Raw genomic sequence first — 26,846 nt, forward strand, 5'->3', positions numbered from 1 at the left:
AACTGACTATTTACAATTAGTCTACCAAACTATTTTTGCACTTGATGTTTTTCGACTGTAGATGAATGCTTTGCTGAAATCCCTTCTTCCCACTATCTTTTCAGAGAACTAACTTGTGGCACATTTCCATTAAAAAATAGTGCACTGTGAACTTTGGAATCCAATATCTATAGTTCCAAAAAAACAAAGCAAGTTAACAAACTACCTAGTGAATTGCTGGGTATTTAATTTATCATTGCACCTTCCTAACACCTAGCAATTTTTGATCTGCCACTCACACTTTCGCATGTTCTGTACCACCGGACCACCTTAGGTTTGGACCTGTGTCTTTTCACCACGGAAACATAGTTTACTGCCATCAAGATTTATTAAATAGTAATGTGCTTCATACTAACCGACCTAGGTGCACTACCTCCCTAGCATCACCACCAAGCTCACAACATCTGCAGTAATTCGCAACACAGTTCTGCAGTAAAACTGTTTAATTTGTTAGACTATGCAGCAAGGGATGGGGACAACTGTGAGGATGAAGACAAGTGAAGGAAGCCTAGCAGATTGGTAGAATAAGTGGTGTCCCGCCATTAGGAAACAGTGACATGATCCTAATGCAAATCAGCATCTAGAAAACTACAATGAATTGCAAAATTGTACGTCACACTTAGTTTTAAAGGCATTCTCTTTATGGTGTATGCATATGAAAGACCTTGCAGCCCTCCATAGAGATTTTGGTCTCTAGGTTGCTCTCCCAATTGGAGATGTAGGTGTGCTTTAAGATTCTAAGGTGTAGCAATAGAGCCATTAGATATCCCTGCAACTAAAGGTATAGCTCAAGAGGGATTCTAGCTGTGTCTCATTCCTGTATATTTTATCGCAGGGAAGTTTCTCTCCATCCTAGTGTACAGCCTGTGTAAGCCTATAGTTATCTCTTCTGCCTAGGTTAAATTTTTCGATCAGCCCTTCCCTAGTCCAGTAGTCACCATTGTCAAAAAAAGGTATTTAGGAGGGGGATGCCCCCGATTCCAAGAGCGAAACTCTGGATCTGTCACTCCAGGGGGGAAATCTAGATTGTTGTTCAGTCAGGTTAAGTGCAAAGGGTGAGGTTAAGGGTGAAATGCTTTTTTTGTGGAGAATCAGTTGCCACTAATTGAGTAACTTCATTGTTGTAGGTATGAGGACCATTGACATTGTGCAAATCATTTGTGTCAGCCATAGCACATCCTTAAGCAGGATAGTTTCAAATGTCTACTTATTCAGCTTTTGGCAGGGTTTACTGCTGCCAGCTGCCCCATCATCCGGGACCGCATTATTGCGTACGAGATGTTTGTGAGCTGATTAAGTTCAGTTGGTTGTCTTGGCGGTCTTTAGCTGTTGTGACTACCACTTGTCTCATATCCTTTTTTTTCTAACCTTGGTTATTGCAGGACTATTGCCCTGCCTTTGTGTCTCTAGCCCGGTAGCTTGTCTCCTTTCTGGTGAAGAATTGGCTTGGTAGTTTAGTCTGCCCTGTTCCCATGATGCACTGGGCCAGGGACAGACTGATTTTCATATAGCCAGGTTTTGAGCTGGGATGGGGCAGTGAGATAAATAACGGTGATGGATCAAGCCCTGATCTTTGGACTGGGTAAGAGTGGTCTGCTCAATTCAGACACTCTGTTCATCACCACCCCCTTTTCTGAATCGTTTTTGGCCACTATAGGTGTGGCAGGGTATACTCAGACATGAGTCCCTTTCTCACTGCTCCATCAGGATTCAAGCAAGCCGGGCCGAAGACGGCTGAAATGCCAGAAACCGGTCCCCGGTAGCTTGTCTCCTTTCTGGTGAAGAATTGGCTTGGTAGTTTAGTCTGCCCTGTTCCCATGATGCACTGGGCCAGGGACAGACTGATTTGCATATAGCCAGGTTCTGAGCTGGGATGGGGCAGTGAGATAAATAACGGTGATGGATCAAGCCCTGATCTTTGGACTGGGTAAGAGTGGTCTGCTCAATTCAGACACTCTGTTCATCACCACCCCCTTTTCTGAATCGTTTTTGGCCACTATAGTTGTGGCAGGGTATACTCAGACATGAGTCCCTTTCTCACTGCTCCATCAGGATTCAAGCAAGCCGGGCCGAAGACGGCTGAAATGCCAAAAACCGGTCCCCGGTAGCTTGTCTCCTTTCTGGTGAAGAATTGGCTTGGTAGTTTAGTCTGCCCTGTTCCCATGATGCACTGGGCCAGGGACAGACTGATTTGCATATAGCCAGGTTCTGAGCTGGGATGGGGCAGTCATATAAATAACGGTGATGGATCAAGCCCTGATCTTTGGACTGGGTAAGAGTGGTCTGCTCAATTCAGACACTCTGTTCATCACCACCCCCTTTTCTGAATCGTTTTTGGCCACTATAGGTGTGGCAGGGTATACTCAGACATGAGTCCCTTTCTCACTGCTCCATCAGGATTCAACCAAGCCGGGCCGAAGACGGCTGAAATGCCAGAAACCAGTACCCGGTAGCTTGTCTCCTTTCTGGTGAAGAATTGGCTTGGTAGTTTAGTCTGCCCTGTTCCCATGATGCACTGGGCCAGGGACAGACTGATTTGCATATAGCCAGGTTCTGAGCTGGGATGGGGCAGTGAGATAAATAACGGTGATGGATCAAGCCCTGATCTTTGGACTGGGTAAGAGTGGTCTGCTCAATTCAGACACTCTGTTCATCACCACCCCCTTTTCTGAATCGTTTTTGGCCACTATAGGTGTGGCAGGGTATACTCAGACATGAGTCCCTTTCTCACTGCTCCATCAGGATTCAAGCAAGCCGGGCCGAAGACGGCTGAAATGCCAGAAACCGGTCCCCGGTAGCTTGTCTCCTTTCTGGTGAAGAATTGGCTTGGTAGTTTAGTCTGCCCTGTTCCCATGATGCACTGGGCCAGGGACAGACTGATTTGCATATAGCCAGGTTCTGAGCTGGGATGGGGCAGTGAGATAAATAACGGTGATTGATCAAGCCCTGATCTTTGGACTGGGTAAGAGTGGTCTGCTCAATTCAGACACTCTGTTCATCACCACCCCCTTTTCTGAATAGCACATCCTTAAGCAGGATAGTTTCAAATGTCTACTTATTCAGCTTTTGGCAGGGTTTACTGCTGCCAGCTGCCCCATCATCCGGGACCGCATTATTGCGTACGAGATGTTTGTGGGCTGATTAAGTTCAGTTGGTTGTCTTGGCGGTCTTTAGCTGTTGTGACTACCACTTGTCTCATATCCTTTTTTTTTCTAACCTTGGTTATTGCAGGACTATTGCCCTGCCTTTGTGTCTCTAGCTTTCACTGTCTTTTTTGCTGTCCTGTGTTATCCTTTGACATCCTCTTTGATTACAGTGGGAAATTTTCTTTTTTTAAATTTCCTTGTTTAAACCACCATTTCTTTTTTCTTTTCTTGTATCCAGAGGAGTCCAGGCGGGCTTACATTTTTTCTTTTTCTCTCCCCTTTCCTTCTGCCTTGCTGCCGCCCAAATGAGATGAGTGAGGTAGACTGTGTTCACCAGCTCTCTGCTTTCTGTTGGCCACTCAGAGAGCAAAGCTGGAATGGAGAGGTGAGGCCAGTGTATCTTCTACCAGCATGGGCATGGGCTGGCTGATCTTAACGACCGTAAAGGCTGCACTGTACCAGCCCTGACAGCAGCTACTGCCAAACTGATATTGCACCCCTCTAGCTCCACTGCCAGCTCCACTGCCAGCCGCTACTAATCCCCCTCTAACACCACGCCCCCAGGCACCTCCAGGCCCCAGGCTCTCAGGCACCGCAATAGGTAAAAGCGGCCAGAGTCTGAGACCTAGAGATAGGAGATGAGGGGTAATAGGGAGGAGACAGAGGACAAGCAAGCGGCAAATGGGGCGGATTGACTAGAGGGCAGTGGTGGGTTGAATGGGTGTTCAGCATAGCGCAATTGTGGAGTTGAGAGCCACCGCAAATCCGCAGCCACACCAGCCACGCCAGCCCCACCAGCCACACCAATCAGAAGTGGCGATCAGCAGTGCCTCGTCTGCACACCCCACACCCTCCGCCTTACCCCTGTGGCCTCAATCCACACTGCAGTCCTCTGGTTGCGGGTTAAGATCTTACTGCGGCAGAAGGGGGTTGTGAGGGGGGCGGTTGTGGCGGTGATGCAGTGGACGGCTCAGTCACAGTGTGCGGCAGCAGTGGTGGATGGCAACAGCAACTAGGCAGTGAATGGCAGACTCAAGCGCCTCCCGGACTCGACGGCTGAATGCAGCACCGCCTCAATTGCAGAAATTCAGCTGCGGGAAACTTTCAAGCTAACTCCAAGCACCCTGCTCCAAACTCGGCTCCGAGCCCGGCTCTCGATACGGAAACAGCTGCAGGCAGTACGAAAGATCATCTGTGCTCAATTGACATTCTTTGTGAAGTATTACAGGGATCGTCAGCTGTGTATGCAGACAGCAGCAATGCGTCTGATTAATGTAATTATGTTTTGCTGGCTAGTTATCTGTATTGGGGGAGACCAACTACAAGCTTTTAATGACATGATGTAACTATGAGGATTATCACAAAGGTCAGGGGCTATAGAACCATTGAGGGCGAGATAGGCTTTTTACATCTACACATGCATCTCCTGTGGTTGTAGGTACGGGTATGATGGCCCCTTGGGGATCAGAGGTCAATATCATGGAATTTCTGGATATGGGACAAAGGGTTTCCACCCACCCTTGGCGTTTGAATGTGTTCAGCCCTGTAATTTATGAGGTGATGATAGCATGTTTGCATGCCCATTGAGGGCAGAATAACAAACAGTTTTTTAATAGACACATTGTACGGTGAATATATTTACCAATATGGGATCTGAAAATGTCATCAGATTGTAAACATGTAGACATGCTTTATAACACTGTCAATGGACTTAATAATACTATATAGGAATAATTGCAAATAATGAGTTTTACCATGTTACAAGATGGCGATGATTTTCATCAATGTTTGGTCCCTCTACTATGTCAATGCCCATGTCGGAATATATCGGAAATGTTGTTGACATAAAGGATGGGAGTTTCCAGCGTGCCTGGTTACACCAAAGAAGGTGCCTGCCGAAACGCGTCTGGTTTTGAGTTCGGAAATAAACTACAGTTGAACTCACCCGTGAGTGCTTCATTTCGTACATAACAGCACAAGGTTGGAAGCTGAAATAATTGCGGGCTCAACCCTGTTAAGGAGAACCTGTCTGCGAGTGCACAGAGGAGGTGAAGTGTGGAGCTGTTTATATATATATATGGTAATATATATTACCATATTGGATAGGCTACACAGCTACACAATCAAGAACCAACTCGAGGTAAACCTAAAGAAAACTCAAGTTGTGTCCTTTGGAAGGAAACGTAAAGGCTGCGGTGTGTGGTCATACAATATTAAAAAATTAACAACTGGACGCACATACAAATATCTAGGGGTCCACTTTGATGCTAGGGGTAACTTCTCTAAACAGCGCGATGAAATCGCAGTAAAAGCCGCGACCCTACAAGTTACTTTATCTAAGCTCGCAAAAGAGCTGTCCGGTCCAACACTCTCATTCCTATTGGAAATTCTGAGAGCTAAAACCGGACCCACTCTAACGTATGGGATCGAAATATTCAGGGGCAAGTTAAATTCAACCCTGAACCAACTTGTGACTAAGGTATACAAAAAAGTCCTCCACCTCCCCAAATCTGCCTCTGCTGCCCAGATCAGGCTAGAACTAGGCTTACTAAATTATGAGGGTTCTAACACTGGCACCTATCTAAACTTCTGTCATAAACTCAGAAAAGCAGCTACAGGTACTTTAGAGTCTTTAGTTTGGTTGGAGATCAGCCAAAAAAAACACGGGGGTTTGTATGGCCGCCTCTTTAATGATTCTATGCCGAAATGGCGGCGGGGGACCTATGGGCCCTTAACCCTAGCATGACCGCATTTAAAACGTGCGTTAAAAAAAGCGTCAGAATGTGCTCACTAATCATGGATAAAGGGCATCTCTGCAAACGCAGCCACGCATGGGCAGTCATGAATTCTTATGGGCACATATCCCTCGCTACCTACCTCTCCTGTACCTACTCACTGCATTTAAAGCTGAGTTTTCTGGCAATTAGAGTGGGGGTTGGCGTTTTCTAAAAGATCTGCCCTCATGACTGCGATCCACGGAAGATCTAACATGTAGAGGGTGCGGGAAGACAACCGAAACGCTAGAGCACGTGGTCTGCTTATGCCCTACACTCAGGCCCCAACGAATGGAAACAGGTTGGGAGTTTGGACCTGTAGACAGGCAATAATCACCTCCCTGTGCCCAGAAAATACAGCTCTAAACATAGCCTTTACAACATATATTCGGGACGCATACCGCATCTTTACAGCAAAGGCGAAAGGAGTAGTAACTCCCCACTCTCTCTCCTGTCCAGTGGTCTTACCCAAGCTGCCTTTTAGCTCCAAGTTTTAAAATAAAAAAAGTTGCATTTTAATATATCAGTGTCACCGAGCAGCGATTAATCCTTATGGACTGCGCTTGACTCTAGTGGCCAAATTCTTGATTGTTTACTATTTACACCTGGACATATATTTATATATATATATATATATATATATATATATTTATCTACATAAAATGTAGGACCTACTTTCCATAGCAAAAGCATTTTTTGTCTTGCTAATAATCTTGGCACTGTAAGATGAATCTTCATGAAATTTTCAAAAATGTTCAAAATGAGTGTGCCAGTCACTTCATCTGCTGTCTGAAACGTTTTTGGGGAAATTTATCAGGTAAGGGCAGAGAAAAAGGGGGGTACCAAAACGCGCTTTCCCTATGCAGTTTCTCATAGGGCTTTTTAGACACTACAGCAGAAAGCTAGACCTTGGTGCAGAAAGATTGCTTTTTGCAATTAGGTTTAAATTTGTTCAGTAGTTTTGGTGTTATTAAAGAAAAAAGATTTATGGATATCTGGAGATGCGAATCCACCATGGTCGCGGATCCACGCGTCAACAGCAATGCCTTGATTGGCTGGCTGCAACCTGAGAGAAAAGTTGCGGCCACCGTTTTATCACTCGGGACACAGTTCCTGGGGGAAAGAAATTAAGTGAAAATAGGATATAAGGGGTCAGGGTAGAGGCACCCTGACCCCATGGGACTGATGGAGGGGTCTAGGAGGGACTTCTCATGGGGATGTAACTTTGGAAAAACAGGTTTCTTGCATGCACGAGGATCCACTGTGTCGCTCAGCGCTGTCCCCAGTGTGACTCCTCTGTGGATCCTCAGATCTAGACTCCAATTTAAAAAAAACACTCTCAGCCCTACTCACACACTCTCAGCCCCCACACAACCATTAAGACACCCACTCACACATCAGTCACTCACACACCATTACAATCACTGATACATCTACTTACAAACTAAGAACCACTGACACGCCCTCTCACAGACCCACACAGTAAAACCGCTGACACACCCACTCACACGGCCACATAGCAACTCAGACACTACTCAGAGACCCACATAGCCTCTTACAAACTTACTCATACATCCACCCTTCACACACTCACATGCCCACTAACACACCCACTCGAGACAGCCATATAGCCACTCCCACACCCACCCAGAGACCAATAACACCACTCACACACTCAAGCCAGGCCTCGAAAACTCTGCTCACCCACTTCCTATGGCGAGTAAGATTTTATGAGGTTGAGCTATTTAAAGAACCTACTTGTTCATTCTAGAATGTGAACTTAAACTGGAAAGGAACAGGTGTTCTTTTCCTTCAGAGAATGAATGAGCAATAAAGATGCCTTTAAATCTTGTTTTCATCTTGACACATTTGCTGTATGTTGAAGGACAGAGGTCAAATGTCAGTTTGTTTCATCACTAAATGATGTTTATCTTATCCTGGAAAATTGTGTTTACTTTTCTTTCTCTTAGTACAGATAGATGTTTATATCAATTGATCTATTTGACAATCACTGTGAAATAAAAAGCTGTGGGATGTCAGTTTTTTTCTAAGACACAACATTTATACAGCTTGTAAATGAATAACACAAATACTTCCAAATATATCAGTAATGACAAGCACATTTTTTGGTAATTCAGAAGTGTGAAGCAAACAAAGATTTAAATAGGAGCAAAACAAATCAGAACACTTTACTTGGTGATGTGCAAATGACAAATAAATGCAGAAATGCAATTTCTAAACATTGTACACTATACAGTTTTATCAGTGAGCAACATGTTAGTGGGAAGTTTTGTGGCCATTAAAAAGGAAAATCTGATGATTGCAAATGAGTGTGCTACCACTCATGCTTTAGGTATGTATTTATTAAAAGTGCTGCCCGCACTGATGACAATGCTATAAATGAACTAAGAGGCAAGCCAGCAGTGATGTGTCTCTTATATGTAGCTAGATTTGTATTATATATGGAGCAAAAGTTCAGTTCATTATATCAAACAACAGTGTTTTTTTTTACAGCAAACATGCTGAACTTGCGTATTTCAAGTTGCTCTCATACGTGATAAAGAAGAAAATGTTGGCTCATTGAATTGAACTATTTGGCCAGGATCACATCATTTGAAACCAATTTATGGGTCAAGAGCATTATATACACCCACACAATCGCTCACATGCCCACTCACACACCTATCCAGACATGCACACACCCACTCAGAGATCCAGTAAACCACCCACATACACACTTACACATTCATAGAGCCACTCACACACCCACTTAGAGACCCAGAGGACCACTCAATCAATCAATCAATCAATCAGGGGGTTTAAAGCAAGCTACTCACCTGTGAGGGTCTCAAGGTGCTGGGGGTGGTGGGGGTAAGCAACTTCGGTCAGCCGAAGAGCCAGATCTTTACGCTCTTCCTGAAGGTGTGTAGAGTAGGGAAACGTCTGATGTTGACTGGGAGCTTGTTTTATGCTTTAACCGCAATGTAGGAGAAGGCTCTTCTGACCATTCTGGTTCTGTGGATGCCCTGGGTTGTCTGCCAGAGCGAGGTCAGCAGAGCGGCGGTTCCTTTTGGGTATGTGGAAGGAGACTCTTTTGTTGAGGTATTTTGATCAGGTGTTGTGGAGGGATATGTAGGTGTGGATGAGTAGCTTGAAGGTTTTTCTCTTCTCACATACCCATGTACACACCCATTCAGCCACTCACACACCTACTCACAGACCCACACAGCCAGTCACACACCAAGGTTTCAGAGACATCATAGTTAGGAAATAACATGAAAAACCTGTAGGAATCACTCAAAAAGCAAAGGTTAAAGGGGGTTATAATTAAGAAATAGAATTTAAAAAACCTTGGAAATTTGATAATTAGGTTCACATTTTACACATACAAAACCATAGAAATTCAGCAGTTCTAGTTATCTCAAGTAACTACAACCCGTGCCCTAAGGAAGCTATAACTCATGCCCTCACCATGCACTGTTAATTTCATCACATATTACATTATTCATGACATCTTCTATGACCTCATTGATAATATTATGGCAACATTTGCAGTGAAATTATTGATGAGAAAATTATACATAGCCGGAACGCGAGTTATGGGTGCCTTAGGGCATGAGTTATAGTGACTTAAGATTACTATAACTGCTGAAGTTCTGTGATTTTGTGTGTGTAAAATCTGAACCTAACTAAAAGTCTTGTTTCATTGGTGAATATAAACATAAATAAACGTATATAAAACTAGTTTCTTTTTCTGTGAATCTTCCACTTATTATAGTTATTCTACTTTAGTAAAGCCACTTTCCCTGGTGTCCCTGGGGTCAAAGATCATGTAACATCACTTCTGTAGATACCTCTGGAGCTAATGATTGTGCAGTGCCTCTTTCAGTAATATTGAAAAGGGTCAAAGAGTGTATGAAGTCACTTCTATTCCCCTGCCGTCCTTCTGAAATCAAAATAATGAGCATTAATATTATTTGAATATTTAAAAAATATTTTACTTAGTGCTGGTGAAATTGTTGTATATATAAGGTTATTATTATGTTTCCTAATTTCCCAACTAATTAAATTGTTTCCACTAGACTGCACTGCAGGTGGTTAGGAGCAGACTTCAATAAAAATCCATGTTAGAAACAGTCCTCTCCTCTGCAGATTCTCTTGAGCTTCTTTTTATTAAATTTGAAAATGTACATGTAGTCAAATTCAAAATAACTCTACTCAGTCAAAATCCCTCAAAACAAGCCCTAAGGGTTTTCTCACCTGGCTTTATTGCCTGAATCCATGAGGTCTTGAATATCGTTGTAGGAAGTGACTGCCAACTTAGAGAGGTCTTCCACATACGGTCCTAGGAGGGGGTGCTCCCTTACTCGCAGGTTCCCCTTATTCTTTGGGTTCAGAAGATCCCTCACACGTTCACAATATATCTCCATGTAGCTAACCTGTGGGAATCCGAGAGGGAGATAATGAGAGGAAGTAGGACATGGATAGTCGGCCTATTCGTTTTGTGTCAGCAGTGCAGCATTCAGGATTGTATGGCACATTTAGATGAACATGTTAGTAGTTGTTATTAGATTAACATTTTGGTCAATATTAACTATAAGTGCTCCTGTTGTTCTGTGACAAATTGCCAAGTCCCATAACATGTTAGAGGAGACGTCTGGCTAAAAATCAGTGGTGTACGGACACCTTTATCCTGATACTTATTTTTAGGACATTTAAAATATTTATAGAGAAACAATGTGATACACACCTCTACGGAGTAAGACATGTTATCGTTGGTGGTGTCACTGATCCGGGAGAACAGATCTTCACAAAGCTGAAGGGAGAAAGAAAATTAAATCAAATTACATTTCATAAAATTGATTCTTACCTAATTTCCCCATTTCCTTTCAGAACATCGTGGAAAGAGTGTTAAGCAAATATTATAGGAATTGAAATGCGTAACAAATATTACAGCACCCAAAAACATGTTTTTATAGCTAAAAGTCACCAAACAGTCCCTTCTTTAACATGCATTGAGAACCTAACAATTTGATCACGTCTGGCCAGACAAATGTAAATGTAAATGTGTGTGTCTTGTAAAGCGCACTGCTACCCGGAGGCGTCCTGGCGCTATAGACCGCTGGGGAACCCGTCCTGGCTTTCCCTGTGAGATGTTCCCTCCTGGGTATCTCCAAGGTGAAACCAGGCATCCCAATGCTGCAATAAGTCATATACAAAATAAGGATGACAATCAGCCTACAAGAATTAACAGGCTGAGGAACACAACCTTAAACAATACAGAAAAAAGATAGACGGTATTTTATGTGTGTATTTATTAAGGAGCTTTGTACAGTCCTACAACTAGCATTAGGTTACTGCAGAGTGCTAGCATTGGTTACATATACATACAAAAAGAATAAATTGGAGATGAAATAATCTGATTGGCTAAGTGGTTGAGAAATCTAATGCTCCTATGTCTGGATATACTGCAACTGAAAATCTAAATATTCCTGGTTTCAATGGTTTCGTGAACCACAAGTAATTGGGTTCAGATTTCAGGCTGTGGTTGAGTGCATTCAACATTCTTGGTCTATGAACTCCCAAGAAGCGGGCTTCTTGTTTCATCCTGCTGTGAGTTTATTGATTGATCAACTGAGCAGACACTGAATGACGGTTTCTTGAAAGTGCACAGTGAAGGACAAGCCTGTGAAGGTGTCCTGGGTTTTTGCTACAGAATACTTTGTGGATGGTGTAAAAGACCTTGAATTCCACCCTGTCTCCAACTGGGAGCCAGAGGAGAGTGTGGTAATCTATGTGTTATATGGATGTTCGATACATGGGCTTGTGGAACCTTGGCATTGTCATGAGAAGGCTACACATAGAATGTCCCTTTGAATCTGGGCAGTTGGAGGTTTTCTGCAAACACCAGCAGCTGATCGCGTGCAGTCTTGAATAAACCCTATTTGAAAACTTATGTTTAGTGTCCTCCATACTTGAAGTATGACACTTTTGTTAGTGATGAGCGAGTGGCGCGCTGCTAATATGGACCTACGTGCCTTGGTGAAGGAAGATTGAGAACAGAGTTTTCTGGGCCCACAGCGTTCCCTCGTAGCACATAGAGGGTAAAGCTTGAAGCCTGAAGGTTTAGATGCTAGTTTGGGTTTTCTGCAGGAGTTCACACCTGCCTGACTCCAAAATGGTCACAACTAGCACCTTTGAAGGCTCAGAGTGGAGCTGCAGAGGCAGATGGTGGGAAATATAACCTCCTTTCGGCGGCCACACACCCTACAGGCTTCCCCTCCTTTTACCCTCAATCAGCATGTGTATTAGATGGGAGCGCACCTAGCCAGTGTTTCAAGAAGTTGCCTTCTCCTCTTCTACTGAGGGCCTCACCCAGACGTATTGCGGCATAAAGGAGGAGTAGCTATTTAGCACCATCCAGGCACAGGCATGTTTCTCAAGGGCTGCCCTGTCTTCTAGGGATGGTATTAGTTTGGATTTTTTATTAACGTCTCTTTTGAATGTTTCAATACTGGGTGATGCAGACCACAGTTGTGCTAGTCCAAACAGGTTGATTTATTGAGGTAGCCTCTGACCGCAAAGTGAGATTTGTTGGTTATTTCCACCCAGACTTTTTGGTTGACGGTGTTCTTTTCGTCCAACTTAAGCCTGTAGCGAATGCGGGTGAATGAGGCACGACAGGCGACTGACTGCTTGACTAGACCGAATTCCAGCTTAATTTGGGTGTGGGAGATGTAGCTGAGGAGTTGGAAAATTTCTCTGTAGATTCTTACAATGGTTGTGTCCAGAGTTTGTGAGTCACTGCCCCGCAGGGCTTCGCTTACATATGCCAACGTGGGCACCACCTTTGCCCTGGCTGTCTTTAATATGGGGCTGTGCTTCAGCCCATTTAGATTTCTAAATAGGGCCCTTAGCCCTGCTGCTAGTGCTAGCCCTTTCCTTTTAACCTCCTCTTTTTGGGGCTTGAAGTTACCCTTGTTGTCAAATATAATGCCGAGTTATTTGTATTCGCTGACTTAGTAGAGCTTGGTGGAGTATAGAAACCAGTTGGCTTTGCCATTTATTTTTCTGGAGCAGTACATTATTTTGTTTTTTGTGGTGTTGATTGACAAATCATTTCTTGTGGAGAATTCTTGGGTGGCATACAGAAGATGTTGTAGCCTGACCTTTGTCTGGGTAATCAGTACCAAATCGTCAGCTCAGCGGAGATTTGAAAGGAGTGTGGTACCGAGCTTCGGGGCTTGAGAGATAATGGAAGACAGGGCAGGGGGAAGGTCTGCCAAAAGTAGATTAAAAAGGATGGGGAACAAGACACACCACGCCCCCTGTTTGAGTCCACAGGATGTGGGAGTAGCCCTGGATAAGTAGACCTTTTTGCCCAGTTTAATTCTGACCCAGGTGTTGGAGTGTAGGTATTCAATAGCTCTTAAGAGCACCGTCGCACAAGAAATCACTGTCCACACTTCTTCAAGGAGCAAGAAAGGCCACTTTATTTTAAGACAGGTGCATAATACATTTCTTGAACACATTCATTATTTATTTATATCATAAAATTCCAATCTACACATTATGCCTAAACTCCCTACCTAACAGAACCCGAAACTAACTCTTGACTAATACCCCCAGGATTACCCAACGAGCTACCCTTCAGGATGGCCAACCCGCTCCAGGCTGCCCACCCCACTAGCAAAAACCGCCACCCAGGAAAACCTTTAGCGTTTTCCTGCCCCACCCAAAGAAGGAAGGGAAGGAGCACACCACAACTGCACCTGAAGAACTGTGGCAATTAAAGCTCTGAGCTCCAGAAGGTAAAAAGAAATGCCTAATGTAGACAGATGGACCCCGTCCTCACAGAATAAATGCTTCTCTGAAACTGTCAAATGATGATGAACCAAACTGTATATACATAAATGGTTACAAAAAAGTCTCATTGTTCTATTCACTTTGCGTCTTGTCTTTTCCATGGCGGAATAGCTCCTTGCCCCAGTCCATTGCAATCGAGGCACGAACTCAGTCCATATCACCATGGTGCTCACCCATGTGGTCTTGCTGACTTCGAGATCTTGTTTCATTAACTTTAGCAAGTCAAACCTGCTAGAGAAACTAATTTGTTTTCCCCAAGATGCAGCACCAGTAGATCCGAAGGGCCCCCCCAACCCTTTGAAACCATAGAAGCCAAGGAAGGAAAAAGACCACCCCAGCGCATGCCCCCCTGTGCCATGCCAGGAGACTTCATGTGTCAGACTGCTTAAACCAAGAGATCTCCCACAAAGCTGACGCGCATCGGCTACAGCAGCCCGTTTAACAAAAGAGTGCCCCAGGATCCACACCCTCCTTTTGTATCCAGCGACTGGGGGCCAAGGACCTAGGAGAAAAAGAAATGTTAGGCAAAGCAAAGGCGGACTACTTTCTCACATACTTCTCACAATATCTAGAACGCCAACGCCCAATACGACAAATTTGAGACCAATCCCACCCCAACCCGGCGGCCTCGGTCGCCGCGCCAATCCTGAAGGAATGGGTGCCGAACTGATAAGGATCCCTCCCCAGGCCCAACAAAACCTTGCGGAGGACAGCTAACAACTGAGAAACAAGGATGGGACTGCCATCAGCATGACAAAAAATTGCCCCCGGGATCAAAGGAGGAGAAGACACAAAAACCTCCCATTCCCCCACAGGGCCGCATGCAGACACACCGCTCCTACCCAGAAACACCCACCTACCCCTCCCCATCTGATCAGTTTTGGACATCCTCAGCCACAGGCGTACCCTGTCATGTTCCACCACCACCTCGCTGCTGGTCATTCCCACTCTACCCCAGCAGTTCCGAGGCCCGAAATGCCCCAAAGAAGAACCACACAAAGCACAAACGAAATTTGTGGCACTCCAAAGCATCATAGCAGCACACCTCCAAGTGCGATAAAAGCAACTAAAGCAAATCAAAGGTCACCGGCTGCCGTAGCTTCTGACCACCAGCCCGAAGCCTACCCAACCCTTTCAGAACTTTACGAACCAACACCCCCCAACCGGATCCCTCCCCCACCAAAGCTGACCATAAAAAGACACCCCGGCCAACTTGCCCGAAATGGTCGTGTGAGAGAGGCCTTTGACCGCTAAATGTAAAACAAACTGCAATAAGAATTGTTCATCAGATAACCCAGCCCTGACCGGACCTGCCATCTCCTCACCAAACTGCAAAAAACTCATGCCAGGCCTTCAAATAACTCCGCTGTGTAGAGGCAGCTACTGAATGTTCGACCAAATGGTGGACCCTCAATCCCCAAGTCCCATACGTACTGTGGGATCGCCGTTGGTTCCAGGGCCGCCCCGGGAGCCAATTTGCGGAATTCGGACCACTGAAAGCGAGATAAAGAAGCAGCGATACAATTAGTGGCTCCAGGAACATGCCGAGCTTTAAAGACAATATTCAGTTTGTAAACACCGTAACATGAAGGCGCGCAGGAGCTTTAGTACCCGCAAATCGCGGGCCCTTTGTTTACTAACAAGGTCAACTACTGCCATATTGTCCACGTGAAACAATACGGAGCGATTCTGAAATTCCCCCCCCCCAGATACACAGAGCAACCAACCACGGGAAGAGTTCCAAAAACGCAATGCTGTGACCCTGTTCTTTCCAGCGCACTGGCCAGCCAGCCGCGCACCAACGACCTTCCCAAAAGATGCCGAAGCCGTGAGCTCCTGATGCATCCGTGAAAAGCTGTACCTGCCACACCATGTCCTCATCCGCAAAAAACAAGGACACGCCATTGAAATCTTGCAGGAAACGCAACCAGATATTCAAAACAGCACGGACAGCAGTTGTAATGCGCAGACGATGATGAGGAAGGCTGGCGCCGGACATCGAGAGGCCCAGACGTCGACAAAACGTCCTACCCGCCCGAACAACCCGACAAGCAAAATTGAGGTACCCCAAAAGCTTCTGGACTTTCCGCAGCTCCACTTTGCGGCCTCCCAACACCAGGCGTATGAAATCAGTTATCTCCCGCACGGTAGCAGCAGGCAAGCGCGCCATCATAGTTGTGGTATCAATTTCAATCCCTAAGAAAGTCAGTGATGTACAGGGACCTTCGGTCTTATCCGGCGCCAGAGGAACGCCCAAATCCCTGGTCATAGCCAGAACGATTGCCCAAAGCCGCCTGACACTGCCCGGACTGGCCCCCACCAATGAAAAGAAAGTCATCAAGGTAATGGCAGACCAGGACGTGGCCGCTGCCAAAAGTGAAGCGCCACTGCAGAAATGTACTGAGGGTCTCAAAGAGGGAACATGACACCGAGCAGCCCATGGGTAATACTTTATCGACATAAAACATCCCTCAAATGCATGCCCAAGAGACCAAAATCCCACTAATGGTTGGGAAGGAGCCAGAAAGGCGACTGAATGTCACTCTTTGCCAGCAAAAAAACCCCAACACCTGCCCTGCGAACGAGCCGTAAGGCATCATCTACTGAAGCATATGGCACGGTTGAGTCAGCTGGGTCAATGAAATCGTTGACGGATGCACCCTCAGGCCAAGACAGATGATGGATGAGGCAAAAACTCCCCCCACCCCCTTTTTTTTTTTTTTTTTTTGGGACCCCCAGCGGAGAGACGATTCAATCAGGGAGAGGACAACTTAGAAAAGGACCAGCAATCCGACCCGCTGCAAGCTCTGCATCCAACTTCTTCTGCACAACCTGAGGGCACTCCTTCGCAGACCTCAGATTGTCAGACCACCGACCCACCCGGGAACCCTGATATCCAAAATGGAACCCAACCCTGAAACCCCAGGACAAAGTCGTAGCAGCCTCAAAGTCGGGATAGTCCACCAACCACAAATCCAGAATGTCCTGCTTAATAGGAGTAGGAGCCCTCATGTACAAAGTGCGGAGGTTGTCCCCTACCCCCTGAACCCCTCCCCTGGTCTCCAACACGCTGTCCGGGAAAACACTGTGTGAGAGCATGCCGCCTCCCACACTGCGTACACTCATGGCAATCTTTTTGGCAGGATACTATCCTCCGTAACCGGTTTTGGAACAGCCCACACCATCCCCAACTGTAGAAAACTTCCCCCCGTAGGTTGCATATTAGAAACATTCAAAACCACTGGCCGCTCAAGCCTCGGTGTCAGAGCGACTCGCTCACCAACAAACCCCATCCCCCGTACCAATTGATCTTGTACTCTTAACAGGGAGACTCTCCCTTGGTTTCCACACAGCCCACCATCCATCCTTACCTCTTGGCAACTGTGCCGACTGCTTCCGAAAATCAACATGATCCCCTTTAGAAGGTCTAGTCCCCGCTGCCTCACGTACCGTTGCGTGACAGGTTTTTCAGCAGCCACCCCATCCCCAACTGTAGAAACATCCCCTGTAGGTTGCACATCAGAAACATTCAAACTCACAGGCCGCTCAAGCCTCGGTGCCAGAGCGACTCGCTCACTAATAACCCCATCACCCGTACCGATTGATCTGGTACTCTTAAAAGGGAGACTCTCCCTTGGTTTCCACACGTCCCACCAACCATCTTTACCTCTTGGCAACTGTGCCGACTTCTGCTGAACATCAACCTGATCCATTTTAGCTGGCCTACTCCTCGCTGTCTCACGTACCGCTGCGTGGTCCGCACATGACTCCTGCAAAATACGAGAAACAGGGGGTTGCCCCAGCCCACCCCTCTGGGCCTGTGCCGCCAAAAGCCCAACCTCCTTATCCCTCAACTCCTCTTCTTCCAAGTCATCATCTCGTACATCCAAAATAGAAAGCTTCCCCAGAAAATGAAACTTTTGCACTGCCACTTGGTAGCGCCCCCATCACCAATTCCCCATCATAAAACTGCCAGTCAATGTCATGAAAGCTCCGCGCGCGCAACGCTGCAGAAGAGAGAGCCGCTCTAGATGACTCTCCCGTGCTCCCGCTACTGGAAACAGCCGTAGGGACAGTTCCCGAGCCCGCAGAACCGGCCAACAGCCGTCCAGCTGGAGACGCAACATGAAAACTGCGGCCGCTCAAGCCAGATTGTGAAGAACCTGCCAACCTGCCACTCCCCAGGGAGCCAAGTGAAACCGTCCCCAAAGAACCAGCCACCGACGCAAACCCGGGGGCACCGCCTAAGCTGGAGGCCAAGCTAACTAGTGGAGCACTGGGCATCTCTCGAGAACCCGGGTACAGCACCTGGCTCGGAGCAGTGGACACCCCCCACCTGTCCGAATCCTTCCCACCAGACACCTGGGACAGCTGCGGGTCATGGCGGGGGCCAGCAAGACCGGGAGTCGTGGACCCATGGGACCGGGGGGTTGGAGGGGGAAGCACATCATTGAGCAGTACAGCCCCGGGGTCCTCAGGAGCCCCCTGGGAGGGGGCACTGTCGGGCGGAACAGCATGGGGCTCCCCAACAGCAGGGCAACCTAAAACCCCACCACTAGGCAAAGGGGGTTGGGCCAGCCCCAACCCAGCAGGAGCAGGGGACAGCAAATAGCATTGGCCGTTCACCCATAAACAGGGGGAGGCCCCCTCAATTAACCCAGAACCCGGGGTGGGAGAGCCCCCAAACACCCCAGCCTGAGCATAGACCCGGGGGATGCTCCTAGGTTCGAGACTCCTCCCCCGACAAGTACCAGGCCCCACCGAAGGCTTCCTAGCCTTCCCCAGGGGGGGGGGCCCGCCCAAGCGCTGGTTTTGCCGGCCCACGGAGCGCCCCCGCCTCCCCCCGGGCGCCCCACGCAAGCCAGCACACTGCAAAGGCGGGAGACATACCTGCTGGTGGGCGCCCGGGTCAGCGGGCGGGGGCTCCAACACTGCGGGGGCCAGGGCCGGCATGAGCTGCGCCGCCGGCATGGCAGCCTCTCCGTCGTCGTCCTCGTCTGCCTCCGGGCCGGGTGACTGACAAGCAGTCACCACCCGCGACACGCCCAGCGAAGCTTTGCGAGGCGGGGGGCGGGGCAACCCTACCCACGCCTCCGCCGGCACCCCCGGCCGCAGCAGGTCCTCTCGTCCCGCCGCACACAGGGTCTGGACAGCCCTTCGGACCTCCGCCGCCTCCTCCATGTCCCCCTCAGGTAACGCGACGCCAGCAAAGGAGCAAAAAATAACCTCCCTTCCCCTGCCTCCCGCTACGCAGTACCCAACCGCCAGCCTGACTTCCCTTTATTACCTCCCCCTAATCACCCCCACCTCTTCCAGCTCCCTCGCGCGAACGTACCCAGGGAAAGACCAGCTCGCGCCTGGCTCTCCCTGGGTCCCCCCGTGGTACTGACACATTTTTTAGTTTGCTCCAAATACTGTTTCAGTTGATGCAGTCCAAGGTGCCTTTGTAATTGATATAACAGGGGTAGAGAGGCAGCTGAGCAGTTTTGGAGGATTCGAGCAGTAATGATAGTGCCATAATGTTTGTCAAGGTCCTGGTTTGTTTTATAAACCCTGTCTGGCTGATCTGGATAATTGAGTTTGTGTCTGCCCAATCAAGGAGATGCTCCAGCAGAATGACCCCGTAGTATTTGACCTCATTGTCAATAAGAGTGATTAGTCTGTAGTTCTCTGCTTTTGATTTATCACCTCTTTTGAAGATTTTTAAGACAGTGAGACCCCATCTCCTGTTTACATCTTAGGTGCTGGAAGTAGGGGCGGCAGGGTGGGAGTGCTTTATCACCCCCAAAATAAACATACAGGAGGTCCGAAAGTGAATGAGCCTTAAAAGCGACTTTAAGTGTTGTTCTTATCTTGTCACGTGTGCTTTGCTTCAAAGACCGAGGTCAAATGTCAGTTGAGTCTTCTGACAAATTGTTGCTTCTTTGTTTAACATGGAGATGGTTTTTACTTTTTTTCTTACTGCAAACTGTGAAGATATTTATAGTGAGACATGGGACAATCTTGTTAATGTGAAAGGAAAGACTGTAGAGGGTCGTTTTCATCTAATACTTAAAACCTAGAAATGGACTGTACAAATATTTTAAAGTAAATAAACAGTTAAAAAAGCACAAATATAGCGCATTTCAACTGTTTCTAAAGTGTGTTGAAAACAAAGGAGCATATATACAACAAACAGACGTAACACAGCACGGCAGGCCATCTGGTGGCGCGGAGCCATAAGGAAAGTGCACGGATGCATCGTATATACGACAATACGACAGTCGCGGCTCCTAGTGGGAGGGCTGCAGAGCGGTGGGGCGGAGTGAGCGAGGGGCAGGGTGGGGGTTAGTAAACTCTGCAAATGGCCGACCAGAGGTAAGTACATAAATAAATAAATACAACGAACTACATTGCGCGCGCGCTACAGCGCCATGTGCGTTGCAGCGTGCGCAATGTAATTTGTTTTATTTATTTACTTAAATCTGGTCAGCCGTATGCCGAAGTTTACTACCTCCCCACCCTGACCCACCCCAAAGCACTCCCATTAGGAGTTGCAACTGCAATACTATGCATCCCTGTCCTTTCCTTTAGACTGGTGCTCAATTGGCTTCCTAGGGCCAATACAGGCACTGTGTCTGCATTGTTGAAATGAATGTTTGGTGCAGGAAGAGACACCTTACCAGTGGAATGATGCCTTGCTGATCGGTCTCTTGCCTTCCCATCATGGTGTAGGACTTTCCCGCTCCCGTCTGGCCGTAAGCAAAAATACAGACATTGTAGCCTTCAAAAGCATGTTGCAGCATCTCCTCACCAATATCTTGGTACACCTGTCTCTGCGAAGCAAAGTTGTAATCTTCAGGCTGCAAAAAAGCACAATAGGATTAAGAAATGCAATAAAGGGGAAACGAGACAGATCAAGAGAGAGTAAGTGAGAGAGAAGTGAAGAAGGGAGTAAGTGAAAAAGAGGTATCAGGAGGGAAGGGAGAAATGAGGTTGAGAAAAGAAAAAAGTGAGGGAAAAACGGAAAGAGTGAATGAAAGAGGAATAAGACAGAATAAGGGGAAAGGAAGGAAGAAGGCTGGAACGTAAAGAGAAGATAGTTGCATGATACTCAGACATGATGAATGGGAGAGACTGAATGAGAAACAGCAACTGAGCTGAAGAAAGGAAGAATAGGATCAGGAAAAGGTGAAATGAAAGAAGAGAGCAGTGGTTAATGCGAATTAATGAATTTCTATTTTTAGCAGGTTTGTACGCTTTTCAATTCAAAATACTCTCTAACCATTACTTTACTTCTAGGACCCAGAAGCTCTCTCATGGGCTCTTAAACTATTCTCCCAGGAAGTTACATTGCGGGTGAGGGTCTCCTAAGCCACCAATCTTTCCCTTCTCTCTAATCAAGAGTTATCCAGGTGGAGGTTCATTGCCAGTAAAGGTGTTGTCAACAGTGGTAAGTAATTTCCCCGGTTATAAATGACCATGGGAACCAAGAGGTTGGCAGACAGGTAGGTCATCATCAATTTTTGGCTGAGGCCCCATTACCCCCAGCCTCTAAATGAGGTTCATAGTCTTGTGAGAGTGCTCACTAATCCCATAAGCCTGATTGCCTTAAAAGTGGCCTGTCTGTTGCGATCCCTGTACAAACACGTTAGCAAAAGGATTGCTGTTATAAGTATCGTGAAGTTTATCACACCCGATAATGACGAGGCGCAATAAAGTTCGCAACTTCCGTTACGTTTTAGTGGGTCAAAGCTACCGGAATTTAACAGAGGAAAAATATAGAGTATTTACAGCTCCAAAATCGACATGTTATTCCTCAAAAAACAGAATAGGTGATAATTTCTTCCCTTGATAGCTTCCGAAAATCTTTGTCTCCGATTTTATCTAGTGCATAATTACAGCATCTAACATGGGCAACTTGTAATCAAGCCAGTAAGTGTCCATTAGGCCTCTCCAAGCTAGATGACCACGATGCTGCGATTCGTCTGCATTATAATGGCCGACAGGCACAACACGTCTGTACTACCCGCAATCTGAGAGGACCAAAGAATGATGTTTATTGTCAGTCGGGAGCGGGGGCAGTGTGTAAACTGGCGGGGAGAGGGGAGTAATTTTGGGGATAACATTTTTTATCCATTGAGTACATTCTATCATTTTATGTGCTGTTCGTCCTTGTTTTAAAATGTCAATAAAGCGTATTCAAACCTAAGGGTCCATTATGGATGAGGCGTTTCAAATTCATTCATGTTCTACTGATATGTTTGAGCGACTCTGGTTGCTAACCAAATTATCTGACTGACACGCTTCTGAGCGGGTTGAAAAATGCATGTTTTTTCCATAACCCTGACTCTTAAGCACTTTGGACAACAGCAGTGGGTGCTGATTATCTTGCAGCTGTTTCGCAAATACATACTATGCAAACAAGACAGACACGTTTTATTACAATTCCATCCAATGGTGATGTCCTTGCACTGGTCCAAACCAGAATGTATGCAAAACATTTGTTCAGCTCTCTATTTTGATCAAGTCAAATGGGATTATTACTCTCCACCTATCTACATTCGTCAGAGTGCTGCTAGATGAAATATGAATCCTCATGCCAATAGTGGCAAGGAGAACTTCTAAGACTATAGTTCAGCAGCATTAAAGTAACAAAAACACTCTTCGTTCCGTTGACCTCGCCCTAGAAGAGACACCCTGCATCTGCAGAAGCAAAACAGGAGGAAGGGCATTCTCCTACATCGCAGCCAAAACCTCGAACAAACTCCCGGTCAGCATCAGACGCTCCCCTAACCTGCACATCTTCAGGAAAGCCATCAAGACCTTGCTCTTCGACTGAGCCGGAGCTGCCCAGACCCCCCCCCCGCGTCTTGGGACCCTCACAGGTGAGTAGCGCGTCTGATTGATTGATTGATTGAGACTGTGAGAAATTGGGTCGTTGGTTGACTGGGGTGTGAGCCCTGGTCAAGCCACAGCCACTATCACTTGCAAGGTGAATGACAAAAAGTAATTGAATTAACCTTTGCTTAACCCTGGGTAGCTTGGCACAAAATGAAGGCAGGCTTAACTTAGGGCAATGTGTAAAGTATGGATACAGCATGCAAACAGTAATACAATGAAACACAACACATTAAAAATACCAAACCAATTTGGAAAAAAGATATCAAAACAAAAATACCATTTGTGGAACTGGAGTTATGATTTTTTAAAGTTTAAGGTTCAAAATAGTGCCTAAAAGACCAAAGAGCCAACTGCAGACAACTAGTTGTGCAAAACCGTGCAAAAGTTGAAAGTTAAAGTCGACTGTGTTGGACTTGGTTGGGATACTAGAACTGGATTTGGCCCTTACCTTCGAACTTAGAAAACTTCTTGGCGAAAAATGTCTGAGAAGGTAAAGTTCAACAGGGCAAGGTTGCAAGAGGTATCTGAAGAGGGACAGTTGTCATCGGATGCCGTGGGTGGAGCCCGCTCAGAAGATTTCTGCATTCAGACTATTTGCCGAAATGGAAGTCGAAAAACTCCAGCGGACAAACCTGAGGGCTGTAGCCGAAGACAATTCCATGAGGTCAGATACCCCTTTGGAGAAGGACATCTGAAACAGATTTGCTGTTGCAGAAAAGAACATAGAGGGAGAAGCTGCAAAGTCCATCTGATTGGCGATACACCTTAGGGAGATAGGCGAGCAGGTTGATACCAGTCTCCTCCTGGTCCTCAGAGCACTTTTTGGCCAAATGTTGTCTAAGTCCTCAGTTTTGGAAATTGGCCATATGGGCACTTTTAGCACCACAACCAAGGGTCCAGTACTGTTAGGACACCTCTTGGGGGTTCAGGGGTCCCCCAGGCTGGGTCCAGGTGTGGTTTCAAGATGGTGGAATCCTATTATGTCTCTATAGCTCTGAATGATAGGCCAGTAAACTAGCCCTTGGAGTCACCTCTGGTAGTCCTGGGTGCAAGTATAGATGCAGGGCTCAACAGCAGGGATGGCCTCTGATGGTTCAACGCAGACTCTAGACACCTTAGCAGTCCTTCCAGACACAGCAGCAGTCTGGCAGAGTGCACAGCACCTCATAGTACCAGGCAGTTATCTGAGAGTCCTTCCGTAGGTCCAGTAATCAACTGAAGAGTAGGTCTGAAGATCCCATTTTTATACCACGGGGAACTTCTTCTGGAAAGTGGGAGAAGCTTTGAAAGATTCTTTTACTTGCATGGAATTTCCTGACTATCCTGCCCTGGCCACAAGCTGGCTGTAGTGACAATACAAGGTCATTAGGCGCTTTGTGTGAAGGCAGAGCACAGGCTATTCAGGTGTAAGTGGGGCTGTAATTAGCTCTGCCCCTATCCTGCCAACAGATGGCCCATTCAGGCACATCTAATCCCTCTATTGTGTGACTTAGAGGAGCTCACAAAGTCTAACTGTCAGTTACACTCAGTCAATACTTAGGTCTGATTGGGTGCTGGTGATTGCCTGAGGTAGTCCCAGAGGTATTCCGTCATCGTAGAGCAGCAAGGAAGTGATCTTCAATGTCCATTCCAGTTGCAGGATACAGAAGCAAGGGAAAGGAGCAGAGGAACGATGTGGTGGTGCACCAAACTTCATGGGGGATGAGTGGTGCACGGAGCTGAACAGTGTGGGGTCAAGCGAGACTCAGCATTAATATGGCCAAGCTGTGACCCCCCCTTTCCCGGTAGCAGGGTTGTGAAAGGCATGCCTGGGCAGTGCTACAAACCATAAAAGCCCTGTAAGCATGGCGTTTCGTATTGACTAGCCCCCCAAACTCCAGCCAATCATTTGTCATCTTCCAGTCCGCTCCCCTATCCCCTTCAGTTCTTGCCTCGCATTTACCACTCACCAGCCATAGGGAGCAGTGCTCATGTGCTGGCTTCCCCCTCCAGTCGCAGTTAAGAAGCAGAGTGAGATATCCTGGAGCTGCACTATGTTCCAGGCAGTGGGGCAGTAAAAAAGTGCCCTAAAACTGACAGCTGGTGGCAAAAAGGGCATGCTTAGCATGTTGAGTGCTAGGCACTGGCAGTACACCTCTCTGCAAGCCGAAGCAGTCAGCTGTAGGCTTGGCTAGTGTGGCATGGGGGGTGTTTGCTTTCAAAATGGCGGAACTTGCTTCTCCCTGCAAGAAAAAGGGAGACAATTGGAGCCAATGTACAGAGGTAATAAGGAGCTAAACAGGAGTCGAGGCAAAATAAGGCATTTTTAAGGAACTACGGAATCTACAAATAACAAGTTGTTGCACCCAATTGAATCTAAATCCCCTTTGAAATCCCCTGATAAGGGCAATGCTCACTGTTCTGACTTTATTGCCTTTTTTGCACCTTTTGTCAACTGAGGAAAGTTGGGGCAGCCCAATATCACTTGGTAAAGTCACCACAGATCTACCATCAGTTATGCTGACCTGCTGGTTTGCGGTATGGGCAGTGACCTTTAGTAGAGTGCTTGTTGCCTCTCTTACCCCTCGATGTGCAAGGGGGTTCTTGTTCTAAATCGAGTTCTCAGGAGACAGGTGAGGCACGTGAATTCAAGCACCTAAGAACCTCGCAGGAGGGGTTTGTTTGCCCTCCTACTTCCCTGGGTGCCCCCTGCCTAATAGTGACTGACAGAGTTTTTATCAGGAGTACTTTTGGTCGGGACTGGCAAGGAGCTCCGGCCAAATTAACCAACAACATTGTGAGCACTATAGTTGGAAGCAAGGGGGTAAAAAATCGCCCATAATACAGGTCAAAAAGGAAAAACAGGAAATAGAAAAATATTTAAACTACCCAAACTTTCTGTTTGGCTGTTTGGCTGTGGCACGTTTCTGGAGAGGGTTCCTGGCCTGTCTAGCTGAGGTGCTAGGATGGGAGCTCCTGCGCACACCGCAATTTTCTCTCCTACATGTTATGGAAAATGTGGGGGGCAATATATACAAACAACACCTGCTACTGCTGGGCTTGGTCACTGCCAAGAGAGACATAGCCAAAGGTTGGAAAGACCCCTGCCCGCCTAAATTGACGGTCTGGAAACGGGGTTTGGATTTTTGCATGGGACTGGAATGTCCGAACTTTATTGCTAGAGGCTGCCCGCGGAAACACTTCAAAATTTGGAAACGCTGGGCATAATACAGGGGGGTGTGGCTGTAGCCGCCTATGGAGCAGGATGACTTGCCTCAGGATGTGTGAGGGGTGCTATGCTGGGGTGACTGGCGGGGGGAGTGAACGTTTCCAGTGGCTTGGTAGCGCCCGACTGGGTGTGTGGTAGAATACATGTTCATTGTGGTCATTTATTCCTTGTATTGTTCGGGGCCTTGTGAGAGCTGTGCGACGGACGGGGTGGGCTGTGGGTGGGGGGGTGGGGAGGGGAGGTTGGGCTGGGGATTGGGGGGGTTGGGAAGGGGGGTGGGTGGGGGATAGTTGAGTTGGGGGGTGGCGGAGAATCTTGATTATCCCGCTACTTTATATGCTTATATTACAGAAAAGATGTCATTTGCTGATAATGGTGTCCTGCTGATTGTGATTGGTCCCTTGGATGTCAGGGCCCTGTGCTGTATTACAAATATGACAATAAAAATGGATGTATGACGTTACAACGCATACTTTTACCACGCATGCCTTTACAACGCGGTTTTTACTTCGCAAACCTTTACAACGCATGGCGCTTTGGGGTGCTGGATAGTGAAAAATGAAAAGTGTGTTGTAAAAGTTTTGTTGTAAAGGTTGTTCACCAATAAAAATGTGTTTTAAAAAAAAACTACCCAAACTTTAAAATGGGTAATTCTTTTATTTGTTTTGTCGTTTGCTGTCCTGTGCTGACTTAATCTCTTGAGAGGACAAAATATGCGAAACAAGTGCTAAACTCAAGGCTAAAATAACAAAGACTGATCAACTATGCTTGATAACTAACCATCTAAAGGCCAACCCTGAGCACCTAGGCAAAAGAGTCACTGATGTTGCAGATAATGTTTCTCACAAGTTTTAAGGATTATGCAGCACAAAGTTTCAAATGCGGGCAACCAAGAGCTAGGCATGCCTTCATCTTTGAATCTGGTTAAGC

At 46.7% G+C, this 26,846-nt stretch overlaps 1 protein-coding gene across 1 annotated transcript in view; it reads right to left on the reverse strand.

Moving 5' to 3' along the window:
* KIF1A (kinesin family member 1A) overlaps window positions 1-26,846 on the reverse strand; it is a 2,508,766-nt gene that overhangs the window by 2,125,786 nt on the left and 356,134 nt on the right. Inside the window, exons 4-6 of the mRNA XM_086944020.1 lie at window positions 20,488-20,667; window positions 10,710-10,775; window positions 10,220-10,398 (exon numbers count right to left, since the gene is read on the reverse strand). Of these exons, the coding sequence (XP_086800146.1) occupies window positions 10,220-10,398; window positions 10,710-10,775; window positions 20,488-20,667 (425 nt within the window). The remainder of the gene's footprint in view (window positions 1-10,219; window positions 10,399-10,709; window positions 10,776-20,487; window positions 20,668-26,846) is intronic.

Source organism: Lissotriton vulgaris, chromosome 11 (assembly GCF_964263255.1).
Source record: "Lissotriton vulgaris chromosome 11, aLisVul1.2, whole genome shotgun sequence".
NCBI lineage: Eukaryota > Metazoa > Chordata > Amphibia > Caudata > Salamandridae > Lissotriton > Lissotriton vulgaris.